Raw genomic sequence first — 27,159 nt, 5'->3', positions numbered from 1 at the left:
TATAGTTCAGACGATCCTGTATCATAGCTGATAAAACGGCTCAGTGATTGCTGGGTGTCGACACAGAGCTGTGATTTAACCTGTTAGCAGGCTGGTCGGGGTCGGACCAGCACTTACGACATACAGACAGCCTTTGATGGATTGAGCTTTCTAAGATGAGAAAATAATATGTGTGAGTGTAGACTGACCTTAAATAAAAGCCAGCACGAGTAACATTTATTTCCACGGAGGGAAAAAACACACAAATGGCTCAATAAGTAGAGCTGACCTTCATCTGTTCTGTCGACATTGTCTATGTGTGTGGGTGAGTGTGTGTGTTTGTGAGTGTCAATACGCTCTGGACCAACCACACACAAGTAAACCACTCACTGACATTCACTACTCACTCCATTTCCTATTTTCCTGCGCACAGAGGAAGGAGTGAGACCAGAGACAAAATAGCAAGGCAGAGAGATTACACAGATAAAACAAAACCAGTTTGCCCTGAAACTAAAATCATTTTAGACCTTATTGAGATCACCTTTGGTCCATTAGAAAACCAAAGGAACACAGGTGATTCCTGCTAAAATTAGTGTGTGAATCCTCCTCCCCAGTATAGTATTAGATTTTGTATAAAACGCTGGTGGTGTAGTTAAAACTAAAACAAGGTACTGCTGCATTGCTCCCGTTGGTGGGCTGTAGGTACTGATGAGTGATGAGCTGGCTGAGGTAGAGCAGTATGTGGCTGTCCTCCTCACCCAGCCCCAGCTGCTCCTGCAGGAAGCAGCAGCGTCGACCCTCCACGCCCTCTGGACCCTCCGTGGAGCTCACCGGCAGGTGGAGATGGTGGGTGAAGGTAAACAGGAAGGCCTTGGCTGCCAGGCGACAGAGTGTGCTCTGCACGTGAAGGAAGTAGGTGGAACCACGGCGGATGTAGGTGCGGTGGTCCGCTATGTTGGCAAGAAGTTGGCCGCGATATGGTGGACAGCGCAAGGTCTTCTGGTCTGCATCCAGGATGGAGATGTAGCGACTGTAGCGGGACAGCGAATAAAGCATGCTGGAGCCCACAGGGGACGCCACTCTGTGGGAGAGAGACACAAATATTTGCTTGTAAAGTCAGCAACATATTTTTATTCCACTTCCACCATTATTGATTTCAAAATGTTCTTTTAACTACTTTAATCCTAAAGCTAAACCAACAAAGTTGTAAATTTCAGTGCTTCATAAATAATGAAGAAAAACATCAAACAAGAATGTAAAGCTGCCACTAACAATTATTTTCATTATCACTGAATCGGCTGATTATTTGTCTTGTTTTGTCAGATCAACAGTCCAAAATCCAAATATAGTTTCCTGCCATGTATGACAAGGAAATGCTTCAAATCCACAAATTTAAGAAGCTATACAAGCAAATATTTGGCATTTCTGTTTTAAAAAATGACTGATTAAGTTGCTGATTAATTTTCTGTCCACTGACTAATCGATTAATCAACTAATCGTTGCAGCTCTACCCATTTTACAGTTGACTCCATCACTTTGCCACCACTCATCTGCTAGTAAGCTAAGTTTTTCCAATCTAGTGGTGTCTTATACTTCATATACTTCATATTTACACTGTATAGTGTACATTAACAACTGGTTTAAATTGTTCTAAATCAAAGTTTTTCTCCAAATTGTTGTGAAAAGTAATATTTTTAAGGAGGACGTTCATTCTCAACCCCATCGGTTTTACACATCATCACTAAGTACAGTCTGCATGTCCAATTCTACCATCATGTTAAATGCTGTACTTCCAACACAGTGACACTTGAGCTCTACCAAAACATTATTACTAAATCTGCACATTGTTCATCATGTTATATTTAGCAATTGTTTTGCAGAATTCATATTGAAAAGGCTCAGATAATGGAGTCTATAGTTCTATGGACACTGTTATAAGTTACCTTGTGTGTTTGACCCTTTCAATCATTATTATGCAACAACTAAGTAGCTAATATAAAGCTACGTGGACATGTCTGCTCTACATTAAAAGGGTAGGGATGTACAAATGAACAAAATCTACAGTTCAATGTTCATGGTGTTCATTTTTAATACAGCCGAGTGCCTATCTCAATTACTTCTTATGTTCAACCAAGTAGGCATATAATATAATTTAAAGCTGGTCTCTGTTTGGTGTGTAATGATGTAGCATTTATAATATGAGAAATCAGAAATGTCACAATCCCATCTGACCCCCTCCTCCTTTGTGTGTGTCTATCTCTCAGCGCCTACAACTTTCCTCTCTGAAGGTAAAATACTTCACAGCCCACTCACATTTATGAAGAAAAAGAGATCAGATGGAAAAGAAAGGAATGAAAAAAAAAGGAGGACAGATGTGAATAGTTAGTTGTGAGTCATCAGCGACTGAGTCATAGCAGATAAGTAACAGGAGGGTAGTAGTGTGATACAAGCTAAGAATGAGACTTCGTCATCAAACTCAATCTTTTAGTAAATGTTAATAACATCATCTGTCTTTTGTTTCACCTATTCTGTGTTGAGCCCTTTCTGTAAGATCTGTACATACGTTTTTGTTAAATGCTTTAAATTAAAATACAAACTGGACATACCGTTGCAATCCAATGAGTTTCCACCTCTGCAGGTCAGTAAGGGTGAATGGGCAGGACAGCCAAGCTTGAATCCTCTCACCACACTTCCCAGGACTGGGCACGAAGAGGGCCAGAGCAGCAACCAGGCGGCGGACCCTCCCCTCATCTGCCCCGAGCACCACCAGGGTCCTTCCACTCAGCAGACACCACAGAGCTTGCATGGCAAACGGGTACTGTCGCACAAACCTCAAGGCTCCTTGTCCAGCCTTCTTCCTTTGACGCAGGGTCACTGCCCCTCCGTAGCCGAGAGGTGAGGCAGCCCGGTCAGAACCTGTAGAAGCACTCATGGTACAATCCCAGCCATCCTCCACTGAGGTGCGGGAAACAGCATCTCCCAGGACCCCCACAGGCAGCTCCAGCCCAGCTACGGGGCTTTCTGAACACGGGGAACCCACAGCATAGTCGTCCTGGAGTGGAAGCAGGGCCTGGGGCTCCTGGTTGACCACCAGTGTTTGAGAGAGGGGCTGTGGGTGGGAGTTTTGGCTCAGGTGAGGCACTGATTCTGGTGCAGAAGCCTCATAAAGGAAACCCTCTTGGGCCATACAGCATGCAGTGTCTATTTGAACCAGCAGATCAGACACCTCCTCAGCTCCTCCATCACACACATCCTCCCTGCTGGCCTCCAGCCCAGAGACCGCTTCCAGCAAAGAGTTGGGTGTCTGGGCTTCTTTGTTGTCACCCTCATCATCTCCTGCAGTGGTTTCCGTCTCCTCACTGCTGCTTTCCCTCTCCAGGTCAGTGTTATGGTCTGGGTCCGGTGTCAAATCAGAGTCAGGATCAGGATCAGGATCAGGAGCTTCTGACTTCATACCAGCCAGATTCTGTTGCGTCTCGGATTGTCCCAGCCCACTCTTGTCACTGCTAAAGCTTCCTTTGGTCTCCTCCGAACTCTCCTGGGTCTCCAGAGTCTGGTCTGAGGGGGAAGACTCCAGGTGGCTCTCCCCAAGCCCAAGCTCACTCTCCTGAGTATGGCTAGTCTCGGAGGCTGGGTCTAACAGGTCCGGTGGCTCCAAAGAGTCGAGCTCTAAATGATCTGGCCCCAGCACTATGGGAGGAGGGTTTAAGAGTGAGTAGTTGTCTATAGCATGGTTCACAGCACAGAATGGTCTGAGTGTTCTCCCTTCGTCCTCATCATCATCACCGAGGTCTTCCTCAAACAGGAAGTTTGTAAGTCTCTGTTTCCTGCGTAGCGCCCTGTCCAGGCGGCGCGTGTGCAGGTAGCACAAGTCGCCTCGGAAACTCCTCTCAGTCTCCTTCAGGAGCTCCACGGTGGCGCTGTAGAAAGTGTTTTCACACAGCTCTTGGAGGGTCTTGAGACGCTTGTCGAAACACTTGGCGGACTTAGCTTTGATCAGCTGTGGAGTGTAGGACGGCCTGCGTTTAACGCTCTCGTCCTCTTCCTCATCCCCTTCTCCATCACCTCCTCCACCATCAGCCCGACCCTCCTCCCCCTTCTCCCCTTTGTTGTTGTAACTGAAGGGGTTGGCAAGCTTGGCGTATTTGTCCAACAGCGCCTCGCACTCGCTCAAGCATTCGGACATACACTTCTGGCAGGTGACGGCGTGAGGGTCCCGGCGCGGGCGGCGAGGGTACAAGCTGATCTGTCTCAGCAGGTCTCTGTGTTCATAGATGCTCTTTTCCACGTTTGCAAGCTCGTTGGCCTTCTCCACGGCGTGAGCGGAGTACATACGCTGAGGGCCCGCCTCTCTCTGCAGACCCTCCTCCCTCTGCAGCACCGAGTGAGTGTACCTGAGGGAAAGAACAAACACTTATTGACGCAAATGTGTCATGATGTTGACATTATTGAACATTTTCCTCAAGAGGAGCATCAGAGTAACTTAGTAGCAATACACAACAGAGACAAATGACACACTGAAAACCTGCACTGCAAGATCAGGAGGTTACGAGACATTTATCCTTATTCAATCTATGTCTATCTATGTGGGATAGCAGTATTGAAGTTCTTACTCCAGGTCTCGGAGCTTCCTCTGCAGTTCCTTGGCAAAGGCTCTTCTGTTTCCAGCCTTCAGACACTCAGAGGCCTGTGAGAAGCGGAGGGACAGCTCCTGGAACTGCAGCATGATCTTCCTCTCATCTGCTGAAACATACGCCATGCAGAACGGTCGCACAAAGCCCCTCGCTTCCAAGTCGTAAAGTGTAAGGTGGTGGACGTAGGCGAACGCCCCTTCCTTTGAGTCTCCCAACACCACCCTGGAGTCCTCCACAAAGCTGAGCCTTGGGTAACCGCTGCCTGGTGGATGCCCCACGAAGGAGGCCTGGTAGTCCACTGACATGATGCGCAGGGAGAAGTAGTTGAGATCGAAGGTGCCGCAGATTTTAGGGTCATCGGGGATGGTGAGGAGAGGCTGAGGACCCACCTGTTCAGAGAACTCAGAGATGAGGATGAAGTCTTTGGTGAACTTGGCATAGGAGGTTTTGGCCCAGGGGTTGGAGTCAGCCAGAGGATAGAGGGGAACAGAGAACTCCTCGGGGAGAGCCCAGGGGTCGGGACTGGTCTGCCCATACTCGTCCTCTTTAGTGAAAGCCACCAGGTCAGGTGAGCCTATCATAGTGGTGTTGTTGAGCAAGGCATGAGACACACAACACACAGTGCAGCTCAGCTAATAAACCAGCTGTCAGAGCACAGCAGCACACGGGACACTCAGACTGATCATTCTGCCCTCACATTGTCCAGACTGCACTTTAAACAGAGAGGTTAAAGAAGATGGAGAGAGTCCAGATAAAAAACAAGACAAATTATATTATTTTTTTTAAAAGGGGGGGAGGCGGGGTGTCCCAGAGCATAAGGGGCCCGAAATTCAGCTGCACCCCTGTAGATAACAGGTCCACAGAACGGGAGCGTTAAATTTATCTGAGAAAATAAAAACGAGCAGAAATACAAGTCAGGGTTCCTGTTAACAAAAGCAATTATCTTGCGCCAGTCACAGGCTCCCGAGCAGGCATCAGACCATTGATGCTGAGCAGAGAGACAAACCCCAGAGCAGCGGGCTCCTCCTCATCAGGTCTTCATGCATCGAGTCCATCACGTCTCTGTGTTTTCAGCTTCAGTGCGGCGAGACGGACACACAGAAACCCCGCTAATACACAGGAGCGCTTATATCTGATTTTCACGTTCAGAGACAGACGCCATGTTTACCCAGCTGGTTGTAGTCTTGTCAGGTGACCAAACCCACCTCCCATCTGGAGGAAATCCACCCTAAAACAACAACGTTCACATATTTTGTTAAGGTTTGAACTGTTCATATTTTAAAGAGTAAATGACTACAAATCCTGGAGCTACATCACAGATAGTGAAAATATTTGATTCATAAAATTAAACCAAAATCAAAGTAAATAAATTATAGCTACTAGGCCTACTAATAAATGAATAACAAACAATCATTACATTCAAAAAAATCTCATTTGGGTGAAATTATTGTTTGTTAGTAATATCAATAAAGATTAATCCCTTAAAGTAAAATAACGTATTGCCATACTGATGTTATGAGTTGGTTCCCTTTCCCCTTTCTTTTGGTCAGTTGTGCAGTTGAATTTCCTTCATCAATAATAATAATTCATCATTAATAATAAAATATGTATCCTGAAATAATCTGATAAACAGCAACATTTTATAAACTCAACAATTTTTATCTAAAATACCTGGCTTTCACCATTGTCTCTCTTTTATGTATACTTAACATGAAATTACATACTTTCTGTATGTAATGAATAGAACATTATGGACCTGTAAAGCATAAAATAAAGTTTCCCTGACAAGAAGTAGCTCCTTTTCAGTGGGTCTATGCTGCCATGTGTAGCAGCTATACATTTTTGTGTAATACTGAATCCTATTCTTATGTCTTTTTGTAAATATACGAACTATAGAAAATACTAAACAAATGTTAAATGTGTAGAGACAATTCTGAAGTCATTAGCTTACTGTCCTCAGTGGTAAAGAAGGTTTGTTAATTAAATTGAGAAATGTAATTTCTGATTTAGGGTGGATTTTCCTTTTGTAATTTGACAGTACTATTAATGAAACATATATTTATCGATACAACGTATAATTATTAATCTGACACATGTTGCATATGTAGATAATTGCCAATCTGAATGTAGTTTTAAAAATATTATATTAAAAAAAAAGTATTGATTTTATTGAGCCCTTTGGTAGTACCAGTAATTTTACGACAGTACGACCGTGATTACGGTAGTTTTTGACAGGCGGGCGCCGAATTTGTAAACAAGTAAAGAAGTCTCATATAAAAGTTTTATTTATATGGTTTAATGGCTTAGCGTTGTTGTGTCCCTGTTTGGTTAATCGGTAGTGAAGTTAGTGAAAAGGTGAGGACTTTTTTGTCTATTTGTAAATGTGTTTTGGGAGCAGGCAGTAGCTTTATGTGGATGCCGGAGCTAACATGCTAGCACACAGTGGACAGACAGCAGCGGGGTTGCCTAGAGGACAGGCCGCCTCATGTGAGATCTGTCCGGCATGCTGGCACTGAACCTCCTCGGTAGATATTTGCTTCGCTCGGGACTACACTGGCCAGACGTCCGGCGGAGGTTTGTGTGTGCGACTCAGATTAGCCGGTGTCAAGACCGACCGCAGCCGGCAGACATGCCCCGGGGCCGTGGTCAGATCACCCGGGTCCTCTGCGTCGCCGAGAAGAACGATGCAGCCAAAGGCATCTCAGAGATCATGTCCAACGGGAGATCCAGGAGGGTTAGTACTATCTCAAACAACTCCAGCTCACCTTGAGTTAGTCCAATAGTGCAGCTAAAATGACATGAAAATGTGCTGCTTCTCAGTGCATACACAGATAAGTTTAAAGGTTTGCAAGTCTGTCCTAAAACAACAGTCAGGTGCCCATATAAACAGTGAAATAGGTTTTCCTCTCTGTAATCATTCCTCCTGTTCATACTGGCTGTTAAAAGATCTCCTTCAAATGTGCTTTCAATGGAAGTGATGGAGGCCAAAATCCACAGTGTGTCCACACAGTCATTTAAAAGTGTATTTGAAGCTTATATGAGGCTACAGCAGTCTAAGTTTGGCATATCAAGTGGATACCTTCCACATTTACAGTCTTTTTAGCATCAAAGTACTTGAATTGACTAATTTGAACGCTTCAGATTAGCTTCTTATAAACTTTTAAATACATTTTTGCACAGAAAAGATTTTGTCTTACATTGTAAGTGCATTATGAAGAGGGCCCTACTCATAGCAAGTAAGAACAGGAGGAATGATTACTGCAAGAAAAACATATTTCTATGTTCATTTAGGCACCTGATTATTGTTTCAAGGCTGGCATGAAAAACAGTGAACCCGTTCTTTATCAATAGCAGGTAACAAAGTCTCTGACAGTTGATACATTACTGTCACAGTTTACATATGTTGTCATACTGTCCACCTGCAGGTGCTTGATTACATAAATGGGATAAATAAAACTCTGGGTTAACAAAATAACAGCAACACTATACACTACAATAATCTAATGCACCTCAAATATAAAACTATAGCGTCAGAATGATCATAGAGTTGACTCAGTCCCTCTGTGACTCAGTCTGAAGAAAAGGCTATCAAGCTGTAAAAGACTCCATACAATTGAAAAATACATATGGCATCCTCTGTTCCTCATCTTTATTTTTTTCTCTTCTTTTACGTCAGCACTAATGGTCTTCTTTTTCATTTCAGAGAGAAGGGTTGTCAAAGTTTAACAAAATCTATGAATATGAATATCATCTCTTTGGTCAGGTAAATGAAACAATTACATATATTATGCACACTTGCACTTGATAAGTTGTTTTATGTTTTATGTTGTCATTGATTTTATTGCTTTCATTATTCCCCATCTTGCTCCAGAATGTGACGGTATCAATGACGTCAGTATCAGGCCATTTACTGGGTCTAGAGTTTAAAGCACCGTACCAGAAATGGTAAGTTAAAAAAAAGGCCTGTGTGCATAACTGTATATCATACACACACTTACTTTTTATACACTAAGTGCTGACTGTGTGTTTCTTTTCTTTCCAAAGGCACAGTTGTAGTCCTGTGCTGTTATTTGATGCGGAGGTAGAGAAGTACTGTCCAGATAACATGGTGCAAATAAAGGTATGCTCTCATCTTTACTTTGTATTGTAATGAGTTTATGGGACCTGTCACTCCTGCTGTGTGTGTGTGTGTGTGTGTGTGTGTGTGTGTGTGTGTGTGTGTGTGTGTGTGTGTGTGTGTGTGTGTGTTTGTGTTTGTGCGGTATAAGTGATTGTAATAGTCCTTTAACCAGGATTTACTCCCAACCCAATTTCAATTTTCCTTTCTCTCCAATAAGTAGTGCTGTTGCAGAATGACTGTATATTCATAAAACCAGGATAAACTAAACCATCTGTTCTTTATTTCAAGGTCAGCCCAGATGATGTACTTTTATTGTCTTTTCATCTCTTAGCAGCAGGAGGCCACAATTTCCAGATATAATAATGCTTGATATAGATAACAGGCATGGACTTGAAAGATTTTAATGAAACTTTAATTCTATCTAATCCTCTTTCTTGCCTCTTTCTCTCTAGCGGACATTGGAGAAAGAGGTGAGGCAGTGCCAGGCCTTAGTCATCTGGACTGATTGTGACAGAGAGGGAGAAAACATCGGCTTTGAAATCATAGATGTCTGTAAAGCAGGTACGATTATAATATGTGTTTGTTGTTTTTGTGTGAATGTGCAACTAAATTCCTTTTCAGAAATGTAAAGTACATAGTAGTATGTCTTGTTTGTGTGTAAGGCCCGTATTTCTGTGATGGTATAAAGGCCAGAGACTAGAAGGTTTTATGTATCATTATCTGCGTAAAGCTCCTGATAACAATATATGTTTGTGTGTATCTGTGTTTGTTTGTGTTTGTCTTTTTCAGTGAAGCCAAATTTACAAGTCTTCCGGGCAAAGTTTTCTGAGATCACCCCAAACTCCATACGGACAGCTTGTGAGACTCTAATTGAGCCAGACTCTAACATCAGCGATGCCGTGGATGTCCGCCAGGAGCTGGACCTGCGGATAGGTGAGGTAGCACCCTCACACTATGGTACACAGTGCAAAGAGACATATTAATACACTAATTCTCTCTCCTGTGCTCATCATCTGCAGGTGCATCCTTCACTCGCTTCCAAACCCTTCGCCTGCAGAAGATCTTTCCAGAGTCTCTTGCCAATCAGCTGATCTCATACGGCAGCTGTCAGTTTCCCACTCTTGGCTTTGTGGTGGAGCGCTTCAAAGCCATACAGGCTTTCATACCTGAGACTTTCTACAAGATCAAAGGTACAAACTCTGCCATGCACAGACACACAGATCCAGTTTTATACAGAGTCTCACTCCCCCCTTCTGTTTTCTGGGTTTTACCTTGTCTCAGTGATGCATGAGGTGGAGGAAGACATTGTAGAGTTCAGTTGGCTGAGAAACCGACTCTTCAACCACACAGCTTGCCTGGTGCTCTACCAGATATGCATGGAGGTATGTGCAGTATGTTAACTTGTCTAAATATGAATCTATGAATTGTTGCACAAAATTTTAGAATGCTATAATGAATTAAAACAGTCCACATAAAATGTACATCATCTACTACAATTTTTATGTAGTGAAATCGCTGCTGTTCCTATTGAATCAAATCTGAGGTTCTGTGATGCATCCCTTTTTTAAATTCTGATTGAACATTTCAGATCAACTGCTTACATGGGATGTGATCTTATACATTTCATTTAATTGGGTGCGTGACATGCGCAAAAGTCATGAATACTTCTGGGCGATACATCAGAACGTCTCTACTGACCAGCATTAGCCAATATCAGAGGGGTGGGGGTAGTCTGTCAACTTGTTAGGTTAGGCTGACCCATTGTTGCTAACTGTGGGGCTTCCCTTCACATGAATCTTCCATTAAGTATTTATTCCAACCAGACAGAAATTATGACACTAAGCATTTATATGGCACTAATAAGAGATTATCAAAGGTTTTCACTACCCCTCTTAATTGAAAATTCCTTCCAATTAGGCCTGATCGGGCTAGTCTCTTCATAGCTTGAGATATTTTTATTCTAATTGGGGTATTATTTTTATTACTAGTGAAATATTAGGATCCATGTAAATGTAGCCAGTGATGTCATATGTCATGTGTGCTGTTTATACTTCAGTGGGGAGTTTTTTGCAGATTGAACTGTCTAGTGATAAAACACAATCAAAAGTCACATTTTCCTTGGTAACAATTAGTTAAACCACATTTTCTCATATACCACTGCACACACGATTCCCCATCCTCACAGTGGAACCCTTAATAGTTATTTATAGTGAAAAATAAACACAAAATCAATGGTTATGACTCTGACATTTATTTATCATACTCCGTATTTTAGACATTTATTTGCTAAAACAGGAAATTCAAAGTAAAATATGGGTCTGAATAACAGTTTTATGACTTCTGTTTTCTCAGTATCACATAAGCCAGATGCCTCTCTTTTTCAGTTAAGTTAAACAAACACATATTCTAGTTATCATTATATTTTTCTTTTAAATTTTACTTTAAAAAAATCAAAAACTTTTAATCTGTATAGATTTCTTTACTTTCCTGTCGCTATCCTCACAATTTTATGCCACTTCCCCAAACCAACCAACAAATTACAGCCTTTCCATTATTCATTCTCTCAATCAATCCCGTTTGTGTGCCATTTTCACCTCTACTTTCAGCCATATATATATTCAAAAACACCCTCCTACACATGCACATCTTCATCTCTACCCTCATCCACTGCCCTCCGCCCCCTCATCAACTCATCACTTCTATCTCTGGGACAGTGCCATCCAGAAACTGTTTATAAAACCAATAGTTAGCCAATAAATAAACTCCAACAAAACTGAAAGGCGCAACAACCATAAATAAGTAACATTCAAACTAAAAATAATATAAAAAACATAACACTGACATTAGCAGCAAAATCTGATGAAACCCAAAAGTGTTCCAAGCATGCCTCGCTCCATCCTTCTTCCATCACTTCAAGCCAAGGTGACCATCAGTTTTTGAGTCATGCATTTTGCAGTCTCAGCAAAATTTCTTTAACTACTGACTACCATGCACCATACGTTGGAGGGTCTTTTTTTAGGCCAGCTCAGTGTTATTGTTTTCTTGGCTGCTGCAGGAAGAATACATAGTAAGTTCATCTTTTGCCTGCTCATCACTGCTTCTGGCCTCAAGCATGGCCAGCAATGGGTGCCTCAGTAGTTGAAAACCAAATATTTTTTATCAAGTAAATCAAATATCTCCCTCCAAAGGTTATCCAAGGGAAAGCACTTCTGAAGTATATGTTGTTGTAGACTTCTCTCCACATTTCCTCCATCATGCTCTTGTTGAGTGGTGTCTATTTAAATAAAGTGACTTTGAGTTTCTAAGGAGATACCTTCCCAAACCTCCTCGCTAATTTTCCAATTCAATCTCCCCTTCCCATTTTTATTTAATATGTAGGGTGTTTTCTTGTTTCATACTAAATTATGCTCTATATTGATTGGATATTGCTCTCTTGTGAGCTTTCTGTATTGAATCGTTTGTCATACTTTTATTTGAAGATATATAAAAACTATATCTTGACTAACTAACTCTTGACAGATTAAATGCATTAGCCAACAGTTCAAATGTTTTAATTCTTGATCTTTAACGAACTGGTGTCTCAATCTTTTGTATCCACCCTGTCTAATTTTTTTTTTTGTAATTCACTTTTTTATTGTTTTTCAATACAAACAACTTTATCACATAGGATAAGAAATATACCATACAAGTGAAATAGAAAAAAAAAAAAAACATATTTGAAACAGACCCTACCAATAAAAGTAAAATACAAACAAAATACAAATAAATGAATGAAAAATTAAATAAATAAAAGAAAAAGAAGTCACAGGGTAAGCAGTATCATCATCAAAAATCAGCATACAGCATCATTACACCTCCCAATGTATATCACATTATCCTTATAAAACCTTGCTATTCACATAACATCTCATTCACAAGTAGCATAAACCCCTATGGTCAGACATCATCACAAAGGAAACACCATCCAGGCCTCCCAGAAAGGATATAAAGCACCAAAATAGCAAGAGAAAGAGCCTTCACCCTGTCTAATTTTAGGGGTATAACACCTTTTTAGATGAGCAATCCTTGCCAACACCAGTACATCACTAAGGAGACCAAATGTCTGCTGCACCACTCTTCATGCTATAAGAGTAGTTATTTACCATCTACACAGTATGTCTTCTATGGCTTTATCCTCAGTGAATGGAGTGTTTGATATAGGAATTGGAGGAGTACAGACTAACTTACTTGAATTAATTTATTATAGTTTGCTTATATAGGTCTTGTTCTATGGTCGTACCCAAATATATACCTTCTGTAGGCCACTTGAACAAGATAATGCTCTCATCTGATATGTGATAAGCAAGTTCAGAAGCAAGGCATGGCCAAGCAATGCATCAGCCTCGGGACTGAACTTAGAGGTTCCAATAAATAAACTAAAACATCATTCACATATAGAGACATTTTATGGATTTCCTGCTGATTTCTATCCCTTTCACAATTATATCACCTCGTATCACCTGCGTCAGTTACAAAAAGGAGCAGTCATAGCGCGTAGGTTTAAAATAGAAACAGACAGGATACACGGTCAAATGCTTTTTCTGCATCAACCGCTAATGCCATGCAGGGATCTGGGTATTTCTTACTATACTCCATAACATTAAGCAGTCAGTGAATGTTATCTGACAGATAGCTATGACTGTAAGTCTTGTCTGGTCTGCTTGTATAACCGACTCCGCTCACTTAGCTAAAATAGAACCTAAAAATTTACAGTCGAGATTTAATAATGCAACTGGCCTCTAGGAGATGCAATCAATGGGATATTTATGTTCTTTTGTCATCACTGAGATTTTCACCTTCTTTAGAGCCAACAACAGTTCTGATTACATCTTCAATTTCCTCTTATTGGTTATTAGTCTGTCCATAAACTCAGATGACATAGGGTCTATTTTAGGTAGTTTGGTGGATTTTAATAAGGAATCAGTTATTTGTGGGTTGCTTTCAGTTTTTTTTGTCTGAGTGTAGATCTTTGTAAAATACAGCAAAGGCTTCTGAAATTGTATTTGGTTTATATAGGGATGGCTTGTGTTTTTTGTTCCATTGATTTTTGGGACTTTTTTTCTCAATTGGGGTGCCAAGAGGCAGCTAGCTCTACTCCTAGGTGTAATGCTTGAATCAGACATTTCTTTTAATATTTTTTCCAACGGAAGATCGTCAAGTTTTTTTGGGGGGGGTTTTAAGATTTTTTTCCGGCATAGACACCTTTATTTTAGCAGTAGATAGACAGGAAGAGAGAGGGGGGTGTGACATGCAGCAAAGGACCTCCGGCCGGGATTCGAACCGGGGTCAGCTGCGCATATGGCATGTGCTCCAACCATCGACCACCTGGGCGCTAAGATTGTCAAGTTTATGTTTAGCCTCTTTAAGCTTGTGGAGATTTTCAACGGATGTTTTTGAAATTGAAGTCAATCTGATTATTTTCCCCCTTAACACAGCATTTACCATGTCCCTAACATGGTCGTACAGGTAACAGTCTGTCCCACATCCCAAACCATTGACTCTGGCACATGATCACACAGAGTTACGTTAAGAATTTGGCATTCTAATACTATCTATATGATTCATTTCTAGGCATAAAAAGTAATCAATTTTTTTTTCTTTTTTCCTTCTCTTTTGAGGGTTGTTCAAACCCTTTACATCAATGGTTCTCAAAGTGGGGCCCAGGAATCCCCAGGGGTCCCCAGCAAAAGTGGGATATATAGTTTTGCCATAAATCCGTCTCTGTATACTCATTCTTTCTTTCCTGTAAGTTCCAGTGGTTTTGGTAAAAGTCATAAAAGGCATTAGACCATAAGAAAAATAAGAGTAAATCAACCAGAGATTTTAGAGTGACATTATTTTAACAAAAGCTGCTGTGTCTGAAACAACTTGCCCCAGCCTCCTGACTTTGGTCAGGAAGCACAGTAAAACCTACCTTAAAGATTCAGTGGTAAGATGTAGTTAACTTTAATCCCTTCAAACTGTAGCTCATACTCAACATTCACTGTTACACTGACTGCTGTGCTTACTGCTAACCAGACTCCACTATGCTGCAATATCTCAATATCAAATCTCCTCATACATCCACAAAGAGTTATAATGACAATGTATGTATGAGGAGACAATGACAATATAAGCAGTTATTATCATACCACTCAGACAGCCACTATTATTATCACCTACACACTCTTTGTGTAGTCATGGTGGTCATTTTAACTTTGTGTGATAGTGTCAGTACATCCTATGTTTTTGTAACTGCTGTTGCTAATGCACCAGAATCCATCTGAATCTATAACTGTCAGAAAAACACTCACACTTGTTGTTTGCCAAGATACTCAGAGCTGACAAGGGTGTAATTATCACTAAGCTGGTTTTCACTGTTTGCCACGGTGCAAGATGTAACTATCAGGAGCCAAACTCATGGAACACAAATACTGTACGTCACTGCACACTGGCAGTCAAAAATCTGGATGTGGTTGTTTCCCTCCTTTTGATACGTACTAGATAATGAAGAGGAAAGGCACAGTTGAGTGATTATGGAAATATAATATAGGCTTTTATATATATATATAAATAAACAACAATTGTATCTCATGCATCTCTACTAATCTTAGAGATGCATGATTACATATTTGATAATTAAATCTTTGCAGTAAAGAAGTCTCCAAATTTTACAATAAAGCTTCATTAATTCATATTTTATATCAACAGGTGAATATCTATAATTAATTGTCTGTACTATAATGCCAGTCGTAGTGAGAAACCTACAGAGAATCATCATCCATCTCTATGGAGCTACAGTGTAGTTATTATCTTCTTCCTCTCATTGTTATGGTTTCGCTCTCATTAAGCAGCATTCAGACTGATTATTTAACGGAAATGAATGAAGTTATTTTGCTAAAACTTGGCTGGATTGAGCCTTTTAGATGTGATGACTTAATTCTTCACTTTGTCACACATAGTAGTAAACTGTATGTCTTTGGATTTTGAGCTTGACAAAGTCGGATAATGACAAACACATGACCTTTAACCGTGGGATATTAAAACAGGCATTTTCACTCTTTTCTGACATTGTATAGACAAAATGAGTTATCAAGAAAATAATCAATAAGCAGATTAATAAATCAATAATGAAAATAATTCAGTTGCAATAAGTTAATTGCAGCCCTTCAAAAATACAAGGGGCTGTGTTTATAAGCAAAGTAGGAAGGAAGTTAGGTTTTATTAACAGATCAATGAGTCTGAAGTGGTTAACAATAGTTAATACTAGTGATTAACAGTTAGTAAAGCTCATTTATATGAATGAGGGGGCTGTATTTTTTCATGCAGGGCTAAAGATGATCTTAATGTAGCCTAACCATTCTGCACCTGTCTGGAATTATTGAATTATCGAAGCTTAAAACAGCTAACAACAATTTGGTACAATTCTGATGCAAATTGGACCGGCTTGTGTTTGATTGATGTATTAATTTGAAAGATCCTGTTACCATTTGTAATTATGCACTGTTGGATTAAGACCTATTTGCACCCATGATGATCCCTATTAAGTTATAAGTTCATCAATCATCAGGAAACAAAGCAGCTGCCAAACTCTTCTTTCACTTTTTGGTTTGTTTGTGCATCCCAAAAACTATTCTGAGGTTGGGGGTGACCAGTGCTGCAGATCAAACCCCTCTCTGCCTCCTGTTTGTGTATCTGCTATTAAATAAAGAAAGCATGCAGCTGCATCTGTAAGCTCAGGACACAACAGTATATTTGAATGTGTTGTCAACCTGCCTGAATAAAATGGGCTAAAAGCCACGTGTAAAAAGGTGCACATGAGAATATCAGTTTATTCATTTCCAGGATCCCATAGCAACAGTCACCTCAGTAACCAGCAAGCCCAAGAGCAAGTGGAGGCCGCTTCCTTTGGACACAGTGGTAAGAATATAAAATCTAATAGCTACACACATACATATGCACATAATCAGGCTGTGGATGTTTATGTTACAAAATGAATGTTGTTGTTTTCTCAGGACAGCAGGAACTGTTTTATTTTGTCAGCTTCTGTCTCCTGACTCGTAAACCTGCTCGCTGCTTTGTCCCACTCTGAACAGTCCTTTATCTTCTTTATCTTTTCTGTTCTAAACCAACAGGAGATGGAGAAACTGGTATCGCGGAAGCTGAAAATAAATGCCAAAGAGACCATGAAAATAGCTGAAAAGCTCTACACCAAAGGGTGAGTGTCTGACTTTTAAACAGGCAGCATTTTAGGTCATTTGGGGGGACACACAGAAAAGTATTGTCTTGGTCTATATGCTTAATGTCATCAACACTTAGTATTTTGAATCTTTCATTTGAACTTTGGAAGCACCTCAAAGATGTGCTTATTTTTTCTACATGAAAAGGCGCCATCTGGCAGTGTGGTGTCTTTCAGGAAGGGTTTACCAGCGATGTCACATTTCCAAAGTCTCCGTTTGTGCGGTACCAAGATGACTTGTTGTGACTATGTGTTTGTTTCCTCTCAGGTTTATCAGTTACCCCCGTACAGAGACGAACAGCTTCCCTGCAAGCCTGGCTCTCGCCCCCCTGGTGGAGCTGCAGACGCATAGTCAGGACTGGGGGACATTCGCTCAGCGGGTGCTCGAACAGCCCGGGGGTCCCAACCCACGACAGGGCAAGAACTCTGACGAAGCCCATCCCCCCATACACCCCACCAAGTTCACCAACACACTGCAGGTAGGTCCACAAAGACAGGAACTCAGTTTTGTATATAATTCATTAATTTATTCATTTTTACCTCTCAGAGGCAATTTCCAGCCTCTGGGGACATGTCTAAACAAACATCTTGTACAGTTATATGTTTGTAATATAATTATATATGCAATTGTATATTTGAATACAGGTTTTGCCACTAAAATGTTCATTTTTAATCATTATAAATCATAGTAGCGCTTTTTGCCACCTTGTTTTTGTTTTTTTTATTTATTGAGCAGTTTGTGAACTTCAGTCAACAATCTTGAGGACATAAACCGTATGAAGCAATGATTTTCTGTTTCTTCTGTGTCCAGGGCAATGAAGGTCGTTTGTATGAGTTCATCGTCCGGCACTTCCTGGCTTGTGTATCCCAGGATGCTGTGGGGAAGGAGACTGTGGTGGACATAGAAATCGCTCAAGAAAAGTTCTCTGCATCGGGACTCATGATCATTGCAAGGAACTACCTGGACGTTTACCCGTATGACAGGTGGAGCACCAAGGTGTGTGTGTTTTGTTTGTTGGTGCTCATCTGAAGGCTTCACTAAAAAAAAGGGGGAACGGGGGACTTAATGAAGACGGACGTTAACTCAGGATACCCGCTTTGTTTGTGCCAGGTGATTCCAGTGTATGAGCAAGGCACCCAGTTCCAGCCTTCTGCTATCGAGATGGTGGACGGACAGACGAGTCCTCCGCAGCTGCTCACTGAAGCCGACCTTATTTCGCTGATGGAGAAGCACGGCATCGGTAGAGTTCAAACACACACACATACACACATGGGAGACTGTGTTTCTAATGTGTTTCTGTGTGGTCCCAACCACTCAAAAACTCACAAATACTTACTTATGAACATTTTATGAGGAATATACAGGAGAAATGATTTTGTATCTCTAAAATGTTCCTGTGTGAATTGTGTGTATTACAGGTACAGATGCAACACATGCAGATCACATCGAGACTATAAAGAGTCGCATGTACGTGGGATTGACAGCAGACCAGAGGTTTCTCCCCGGAGAGCTCGGGATGGGGCTGGTGGAGGGTATGTACACACATACACAGGATGCAATTTGCCGGGGGGGGGGGGTTGGTGGTGATGGGCATTTCGCCTCCTCTGGTCTGTATATCCCTGCCTCTGCTGAGTTATTTTTATCCCTGGTGGGGATAAAAATCTATCCCCCTCATGGTGATTTATTATTGCTGCTTCACCCATAGACCATATAAAGTATCTGAAATAAAAATAGGCTGTTAAATAAAAATCTAACTAAAGCACTTCCACGTGATAACAGTCATTTGTGCAAAGGACAATAAAATCAGAAATGGACTTTCACTGCGCACAACAAAGATGACACATGATGGACCAATGAATGGACGAGGGGTTGCCCCCCTTCCTGCTCTGAGGTTTGCAGAGATGTGGGTAAAAGAGGGGCCACATTCTACGGATGACCCCTCCAAAGGAAAGCAGAGAAAGATGACACATAGAGCTAATTAAACATTGACTCGCAAGAACAACTTTTAAGTGTATTTTCTTGTCTGGTCGAGTGTTACTGTTCACAGTACTGAAAGGAGTGTTGGGGGGAATTTTGGCGTGTTAAATTAGCATTTAACCTTCTGTTTTGTTGTATATGATCACATCTCTTACAAGTTGGCATGAGGAAAGGACAAAGCGTGAACTTCACATCACTGAGAGTGAAAATATCACACTAGATGATGAATTGAATCAACACACGCTCTGCATACCATAATACACTGTAGGCCTTAATAGGTGTTGATGCTGAAGCCTCCTTTTGTCATGTTCATTCAGGTTATAACTCCATGGGCTATGAGATGTCTAAACCAAACCTACGCTCTGAACTGGAAGCGGACCTCAAGGAGGTATCAGTGGGAAGGAAGGACAAGTGGAGTGTGCTGCAGCACCACATCCAGAAATACAAGAATGTCTTCATTGAATCTGTCAGGAAGGCAAAGAAGTTAGTCACTCTTTACCTTCTAGCACATTTATGTCTTTCTGACGCATACCCAAATGAGTAGCATTATGTCAATGGATTAGTCACACCTGTCCTGTAATAACTGCAGGCTGCTGGTTGTTGTCGCTTAGGGAAGAAGTAATTTTCTATTTTGGCCTCAGGTTAGATGAAGCCCTGTCGCCATATCTGGGTGCAGCTCACGAGATCACTGAAGCAGAGCAGCAGCAGGACATGGAGATCCATTTGCCGGTCAGAAAGTGCCCTAACTGTGGGCGGGACATGGTACTGAAGAGGAAGAAGGAGGGAAACAGGTGAGACGAGACGAGACAATGGAAAAGAGCTTAAAACTATATCATCACAAGACTCTGCATTTCTTGTATCTTTACCACACCTTCCAACTCTCCAAACCCATGATTCATGCTACATATATATTTTTATTCACCCATGTTTCTTATGCTTGCCTTTGTGGTTTTACTTTCTAAGAACTGTCCTCCACCTGTCTCTGTCTCCCTGCAGTAAGTACCTGTCCTGTGTGGGCTTCCCGGCCTGTAAGACTGCAGTGTGGTTCCCTGATACAGTGTTGGACGTCAGGAGAGATGACAGCATCTGTCCCACCTGTCAGCCACACCCTGTTCACATGTGAGTATTTATCTTATTTTGGACTCTTTTACTGGTTAGTTCACAAAGCTGTGCTCCATTCAAACCAACCCATTTGTAAATACACAGCAGTCAAAGATACAAAGTTGGCCCTTTCAAACTGAGTGAGTGAGAGAGAGCAGCGGTGGCCGAGCAAGCTAGAAAGTGAATGAAGTGAGCGATTGGTGCCAGCGAGAACAAAGCAGTGTATCAGAGAAATAAAACATTATTTTCTGATTGTGTCTTCTGTGGCATCTCTGCTCTGTGTGTGTGTGTGTGTGTGTAGCTCAGCCCCGCCCTCTGTCAGATAGACACACAGACCTGTAGCTCTTTATACATCCATGACACAGAGACAGACAGCAGAGCAGAGCAGAGGAGAGAGACAGTGATGTAAATGGGCCACTCACTTCTAGTGGATCAGAGGAATTGTTTTGTATTATTATTATTATGTAGTGCCACCATGGGGCTAAAGATAACACCTTCAAATAAATAGCATTCCTGCTAGCTTCTGCTGGACTTTGTTAGCATTGTCATTGTGAGCATGCTGATGCCACTGTCCCTGAAGGTGCCCATTTTCTCAGAATGAGCTGGTACAGTGGGTGCGCTTGTCTGTTCTGGAAAACTACAAAAAATGTTGGATGCCTCTTCCTATATTCCCATATCACAAACATGAGGAAGAGGTTTCAGGTGTCTTTTGACCTTCTGACAAATGCTTCATTTGAGCCATAATGACAGCTTAAATACAGCATCACAGAACTGCTAGTGGGACTCTTAGTCATCCTTAATGTGTCTCTCAGTTTAATGGAAGTGCAATATTAAATTAGTGGATTAACCCTTGAAGATCTTAAACATCTAGTACTTCCATTTGTTTCAAATCATATCACATCACAGATAAGGCAAAGCAAACAAACAAAACAAATATACAAACAAAAAACAAAAACAATTATAAAAATAAACCCATTCGCCCACCCACCCGGGTAACCTACATATTCAGTTAGACAAAGTTCTGTAGTACAATAGCTTGTACAGGGTGTCCACAAAGTCTCTTTACAATTTAAAAAATGAATTACAAAAGATTGATGAGATATGTTCTATGTACTCAGTGGTTATCAAGTGTATTGAACAAAGATATGGAACATCAACGACCTGAAGCAAAAGATCAATGATGCCACTGCCACCATTGATGAGGCTATGCTATCGCCAACATGGAAAGAAATTATGTGTCATGTCTTGATGTGCTTCATGCAACTAATGGTGCCCATATAGAGGTGGATTAAATGGTTCAATTTCCACAGATTTGTCTATTCATTTGCTTTTGTAATAAATGTGTTAAACTGTAAAGAGACTTTATGGACACCCTGTACACAGCTGAGTGTTTAAGGCTCACACAACAGCAGTGTTGTTCAATGCCATGCCCTCAGTCCTCTCATCTTACCTCTATGCTGTTCATGTTCTAAAGGGGAACAAGGTTTTTATCTGTGTTATAAATGTGTTTTGTCAGGGATCCATTAGTCCACATAATTTCCTCTCAGCACCATTCACCTACAGGTCCACACATATTAAACTTAGAAAACATGTTCTTTTCACTTCAATGCCAAGTGCCTGTTTTTGCCATGAACACACAGCTTATATTTCTTTATTATTGAGAAGTGTGTGTGGGAGCTCAGAGCTGTCAGCCATGGAAGCTGAACTTCACTCTAACAAACACACACGAGGCTCTCAGTGGCTTCACCAGTGAGAGAAACTTGTCAAAACTGTTGTTTACACCAGTGGGCGTTAACCCCTCAAGCACGTGCCTCAGCTCGGTCCAGATATAGGGTACGCTCGCAAGCAGCAAGCCAAAGCGCTCCACAACAGCATCTGTTACCATAGCAACCAATCTGGTACAGAGCTCAAAGTTGAACTACAGCACTTACACTAAAACAATATCAGTGGGTTTTTTCAAAAATCAGATTTCACCCAGCAGTTGCAGCATGTTGGATAACTTTCAGATGCTGTGATGCAGCAGATGCGTGCAGTGAGAACCGCTGCCGCCTCGCTGGTCGCCACGGCAACCTGCTGTACCATCTCGACTTTTGTTTAACAGACACAAATTGTGAAAAGCAGATTCCTTCAACCACTTTTTGATGGACTGTTTTTACAGTACACAGTAATGTCACATTTTTTACATTTCAGCAAATTTAAATGATTTAATACTCCTGCTGTATTTATAGATTCATTTAACACACCAGATGGACAGCACATGCAAATAAATATTAACATACAAGCTCCTTAAAAGTTTTTTATGGTGATTTCAAAATATTCTGAAAATGTATACAAGACAAATAAGTCTGTCGAAAAAAAAGAAATTGGATTATAAACTCATCATCATCTTTCTATTTGACTGACCATCATCATCATCATCATCATCGACTCACCTTTCTTTTGTGCTGCATCACACAGGAGCTCAACTGCTGGCTCAGCACAGATAATCCTTGCAGTTATTTATGAGGATTTGACATGTCGTTACATTTTATTTTAAGGTGCAACTATAAATAAATAAATCCCCTCTTTGCATGTGCAAGGGTCACCAGTTCACTCAACTAAGGAAGGTTGATGCCCATTATTTTAACCTTAAAGACTTTCAAACCCTCTTTTCAACTAAATGTTTGTGGTGAAGTGTAACAGCTACTGACTCCCTCACTGAAAAAGCAAATATTTTAACTGTTGGACACATGATGTCTCCTACTTCACTTTTAAAGGCCATTCTCAGAGTTTGTGCATTGGAGGCTTCATGTTTCCCACATCAAACTGTATGATAGATACTGGCTGCACTGGCTCTAAACTAGTTGAATATGGAAAAAAAATCCTTCAAACTAGATGGTAACTATCACAACCTGAATCTGTACCCTGAAGTGCAGTGTCAGTGATGGTCGCTAGATGCTGCTATCAAAGAACCCCTGTCTCCAACTAACTCCTGTTTTTTTTTTTTTTTTGGTCTCAATCCCTGAATTTGTGTCCTCTAATGAGTGTGATGGTGGTCATTTTGGAAATTATTGCTCTGTTCATAAGATTTGAAGACTCAAACTCTGTACATACATAACTCTACACAGCGAAGGCCAAACATCCAAGCCCAGTCCAGCACATCTGGTTTTATCCTGAGGTTGATGTACTTAAGCTTTGTCTCCGGTGTGTCTTTCATTCATCAGGTTACACTTCCAATTCCGAAGGGGCAGCCTCCCTCCCATGATGCCTTTAGAATTTGTCGGCTGCATCGGCGGGTGCGATGAGACACTCAGAGAGGTGCTGGACCTGAAATACCTCCGAGCAGGGGGAGGTGGAGGTGGAGGTGGAGGAGAGGACCCTCGTCCACCAGTCCCAAGACCCTCCAGAGCAGAGCCACCCAGAGCCCCAAGATCAAATCCTCGACCTTCCCTTCCACCTGTCCCCTCCTGGGCCCCGCAGCCAAGGGCTCCACCAGGTGGCGGTGGTGGCATCAGCGCAGACACCAACAGTGATGTCATTGTATGTAACTGTGGTCAGGATGCGCTCCTCCTGACCGTGCGCAAAGATGGTCCCAACCAGGGGCGCCAGTTCTACAAATGCAACGGCGGGACTTGCAACTTCTTTCTGTGGGCAGATCAGCCGAGTCAGCAGGGGCCACCGCAGAGTCGAGGGCCTGCGCTGCCACCTCCAATGAGCTCCCAACCTCCAAGGCCTTCACTGGGGTTCAGGAACAACCCCCCCGGAGTAGGCAGGGACCAGGTAGGGTCTGCTGGAGGACACGGGGACCAGATTATGTGTAACTGTAATGAAGCAGCAGTGACACGCACGGTGCAAAAAGACGGTCCAAACAAGGGTCGAACGTTCCACACCTGCGGGAAACCAAGAGAACAGCAGTGTGGCTTCTTCCAGTGGGCTGACGAGAATGTACCACCACCAGGTAAGACTCACACACACACACACACACACACACACACACACACACACACACACACATATCTGTTCTATTTGTTTTTACCCTGAAGCCTGAAATGAATATCCTTAGAATTCTTTGCTGGCAGTGGAGCTCTGGGAATGGCAATGAAATATATCAACTATTAAATGGCTTCAAACTTGATGCACACATTCATGTCCTCCTCAGGATGAATTGTGATGCCTTCGATGTTCATGTAGCGCCATCATCAGGTCAACATTTCACTTTATCCAGTAATTATATTTGTTCATAAAATAATGACATTCCTATTGGCCTCCTCAGCTGTTTTTTTGTGCTAATAAGCAAATGTCAGCATGCTAACATGCTAATCTAAGATGGTGCACTGCTAAACATCAGTATGCTCTCATTAGTATTGACTTCAAAGCACAAGAAATTGCGCCTTGCACAGCAGGTGCAAACGGATCAATCTCAGTTCTCAAGAATGTAATATAGGCTACTTAGAGTCAAACAGAGCATTTCCATGACTACAGTAGTAAACAAGCATGGCGTGGAGGAGCATGTACTGCTGCATTTACTGCACAGAAAACAAGAAAAGAGATAAGGCGCAATGTGCAACTTCGAGTCGCTTACACAGGAAGACGAAGAATTTCTGTCTGAATGAAGGTGACAAAATTCAGCACGAGCTTCGTTTAACTGGTCAGCCTGAATGAAAGGGGGCAGCTCTCTCTTGGCGACTGAAGCTTGTGCTTGTGACAATGTAAAGAATTTTCAGGTATCTCCCCAGAAAAAACCGACATGTGGGATCAATCTTGCGTATCTCAAATGGTGTGCATTCGTTTGAGTGTAAAGCATGTTTTGGGGCCCTAGTCTTGTTACTAAATGAGACATTTTGAGACCAGCTGTCAAGTTAAAAAAAGGGCTACTTTGTATTAAAAATAGATCAGTGGAACACCTTGGTTGCATCAAGCAGTATAATCACCTTTCAAATCACAAAATTAGTGTGTTTCAGAAAAGTTCGATACAAAGGACTTTAACATTTTTAGAGCACATTTGATTGTGTTGTGTGACACTTATCAGATTATAACATTTGACTGTCTCTGCATCACAAACTTACACTGTTTCACATTAAAGTGAAGAACACTCATCAGTACTTACACAACAATGTAGCACAGGCAGACATTTGTAGTGTATTTCATTTACTTCTCACAGCTCAGTAAAACACATCATATTTATTGCCCGCATGCAAAGTTGACAAGATGTACCGAACACTCAGATCAAACATGAGAAAGATGCTTCTCACCTACGTCCTTACTTAATGATAAAGAAAAGCTGTCACGACTCAAACACTCCCACTGAGACCTTGAGGCTTTCATTTACCAAACTGACACGGCTCCTACAACACACAGAAAAACAAGTATTTCATGTTTTTTATTCAGTGGTATGAAAACAGCTCATGTTAGGGTTTGACTTCTGCTCCTCTATGTCAGGTGGTTTCGGTGTCACATTTAATGGCGGTGGAGACGGAGGGAAGAAGGGAAGGAGGATAACGGGAGATGCCGGCGGTAACAGACCCCCCGCTGCTAAGAAACCACGTACCTGCGGCATCTGCCATTTGCCGGGACACACCCGAGTCACCTGCCCCCAGCGGTGACAGCTGCCAGCGGTTCTACATCCCCACTGTGAGACTGCTCCAGAGCTTTGTGGAGTTACAGCCTCTTTTTTTTTCAAATATGCAGCAACTCTGATTTAAGTACCATAAAATCTCATACGGACCCTGCATCCTTTCCTGAGGAGAAAGGGCTTTTATGATTACTGTACATTTTAAACTGATTGTCTGAACTGTCTCGCTGCCAGAAGAAAAGGAAGAAGGGAGTACTCTGAGGAGACGGACTGCTCTGAAAAGTTGTAGGTGTTTGTAGCCTATGTAACCTGAAGGGACTCGAGAGTTTATAGGAAATTTACACAGCCGGTCTTAGATTCCATTAATCCCTTGTCTATTTTGTTTTCATTATCCAGCTTGACCAAACAGCTGGAGGAACAGAAGCAGCTCTGGGTTCAATGGAAGAACAATGAACAAGATATTTGCGCAGAGTTTATTCATAATTAACGGTGTAGTATGAATGTGCTGACTGTTGGTGTTCATCATTTTCACCATCATACAATATCTATAACAGCATTTTACATTTGTTAATTCGTTGGGGAGAAAAAATCTGTTTTTACATTGTACATATAAGATAAATAACTGTTGGTTTCCTTCTTGGTAGTCTGTCACTACCAAAGATTTCTATTTTAATATTGTTGAAAGTTAATAAAGTTGAATGTATGTAACTGGCCTTTGTTATTTATATCTTTATAGTCATGAGAGTTTTGCAATAACAGGCTGATGTTACGGGTTTTGATTTAGTCTGAAACTCCCCCTCCTCTCCTGACCCCTCCCCTCCCCTCCCCTCCCCTCCCTTTCTGTTGGTCAGGCAAATTTTTCAGCTGGTTCAGATTTCAGCCCACGAATCTACCGGAAAAACCCCAAACTTAAAATGTCTTTCTTGCGACAGAACATGAGTACAAATAAATCAAAACTTTTATCCCTGATGCAGTTTACTAAAAGAATAACCAGATTCAAATAACTTAAAAGCAAGATTACCATAAGCACAGTACTTAAATACTTTAGTTATATAAAAGTAGTAATGTCATACTGTTCATTTAATCATTTGATCATTTTGTCTAAGATGTCCATTATATGTTCCCTGTTTTTCAGGTCAACAAATTGTCTGACCAGTCCAAAGACCCAAATATATTCAGTTTACAATGATATAAACAGAGAAATCCAACAAATCCTGATTCTGAGAAGCTAAAACAGTAGAACGTTTTGTATTTTTTAAGACTTAATCAAAAAACCCATTTCTGACTGATTGACTAAACGTTGCAGCTGTTAAGCCCAGCATTCAGAATTCGAAGTAAATATAAGTATTGACATAAAAACCCATTTAAGTAGGCTATCATAACTTTTTAAGCATATAACGGTGCTTGTTGTATTATTATAGATTATATTACTGTATTATTAACACTGACACATTCATGTATCAGTGGCAGTTTACTGCTGGAGCACTGTTCATTTCAACTACTGCACTTTATAACTCCATATGTTCTGTTACTTATTTT

The 27,159-nt window shown here is 41.4% G+C and overlaps 2 protein-coding genes across 3 annotated transcripts; one reads left to right on the top strand and one right to left on the bottom strand.

The window, feature by feature from the left end:
- Positions 1-392: 392 nt before the first annotated feature.
- smcr8a (Smith-Magenis syndrome chromosome region, candidate 8a) lies at positions 393-5,327 on the bottom strand. Its single transcript, XM_053338646.1, has 3 exons — positions 4,593-5,327; positions 2,586-4,373; positions 393-1,060 (listed from the first exon to the last, which is right to left on the bottom strand). Exons 1-3 carry the CDS (start codon positions 5,192-5,194, stop codon positions 601-603), a joined length of 2,850 nt encoding a protein of 949 aa, XP_053194621.1. The 5' UTR covers positions 5,195-5,327; the 3' UTR covers positions 393-600.
- On the top strand, positions 5,123-26,195 carry top3a (DNA topoisomerase III alpha). Of its 2 annotated transcripts, none has more exons than XM_053338644.1 (19): positions 5,123-5,181; positions 8,317-8,376; positions 8,485-8,558; positions 8,658-8,733; positions 9,186-9,294; positions 9,523-9,666; positions 9,753-9,923; positions 10,015-10,115; positions 16,597-16,671; positions 16,887-16,969; positions 17,259-17,469; positions 17,802-17,987; positions 18,102-18,231; positions 18,410-18,523; positions 19,286-19,451; positions 19,610-19,759; positions 19,965-20,087; positions 23,273-24,006; positions 25,488-26,195. In XM_053338644.1, exons 3-19 carry the CDS (start codon positions 8,500-8,502, stop codon positions 25,649-25,651), a joined length of 2,796 nt encoding a protein of 931 aa, XP_053194619.1. In that variant the 5' UTR covers positions 5,123-5,181; positions 8,317-8,376; positions 8,485-8,499; the 3' UTR covers positions 25,652-26,195. The 2 variants fall into 2 exon arrangements, with proteins under 2 accessions (XP_053194619.1, XP_053194618.1); XM_053338643.1 differs by lacking the exon at positions 5,123-5,181 and adding an exon at positions 6,888-7,347.
- The last annotated feature ends 964 nt before the right edge of the window (positions 26,196-27,159 follow it).

The sequence above is a fragment of the Scomber japonicus genome, chromosome 18, assembly GCF_027409825.1.
Source record: "Scomber japonicus isolate fScoJap1 chromosome 18, fScoJap1.pri, whole genome shotgun sequence".
Taxonomy (NCBI): domain Eukaryota; kingdom Metazoa; phylum Chordata; class Actinopteri; order Scombriformes; family Scombridae; genus Scomber; species Scomber japonicus.
Note: the sequence above shows the minus strand (reverse complement) of the source record. Positions and strands in the feature narration are given on the sequence as shown.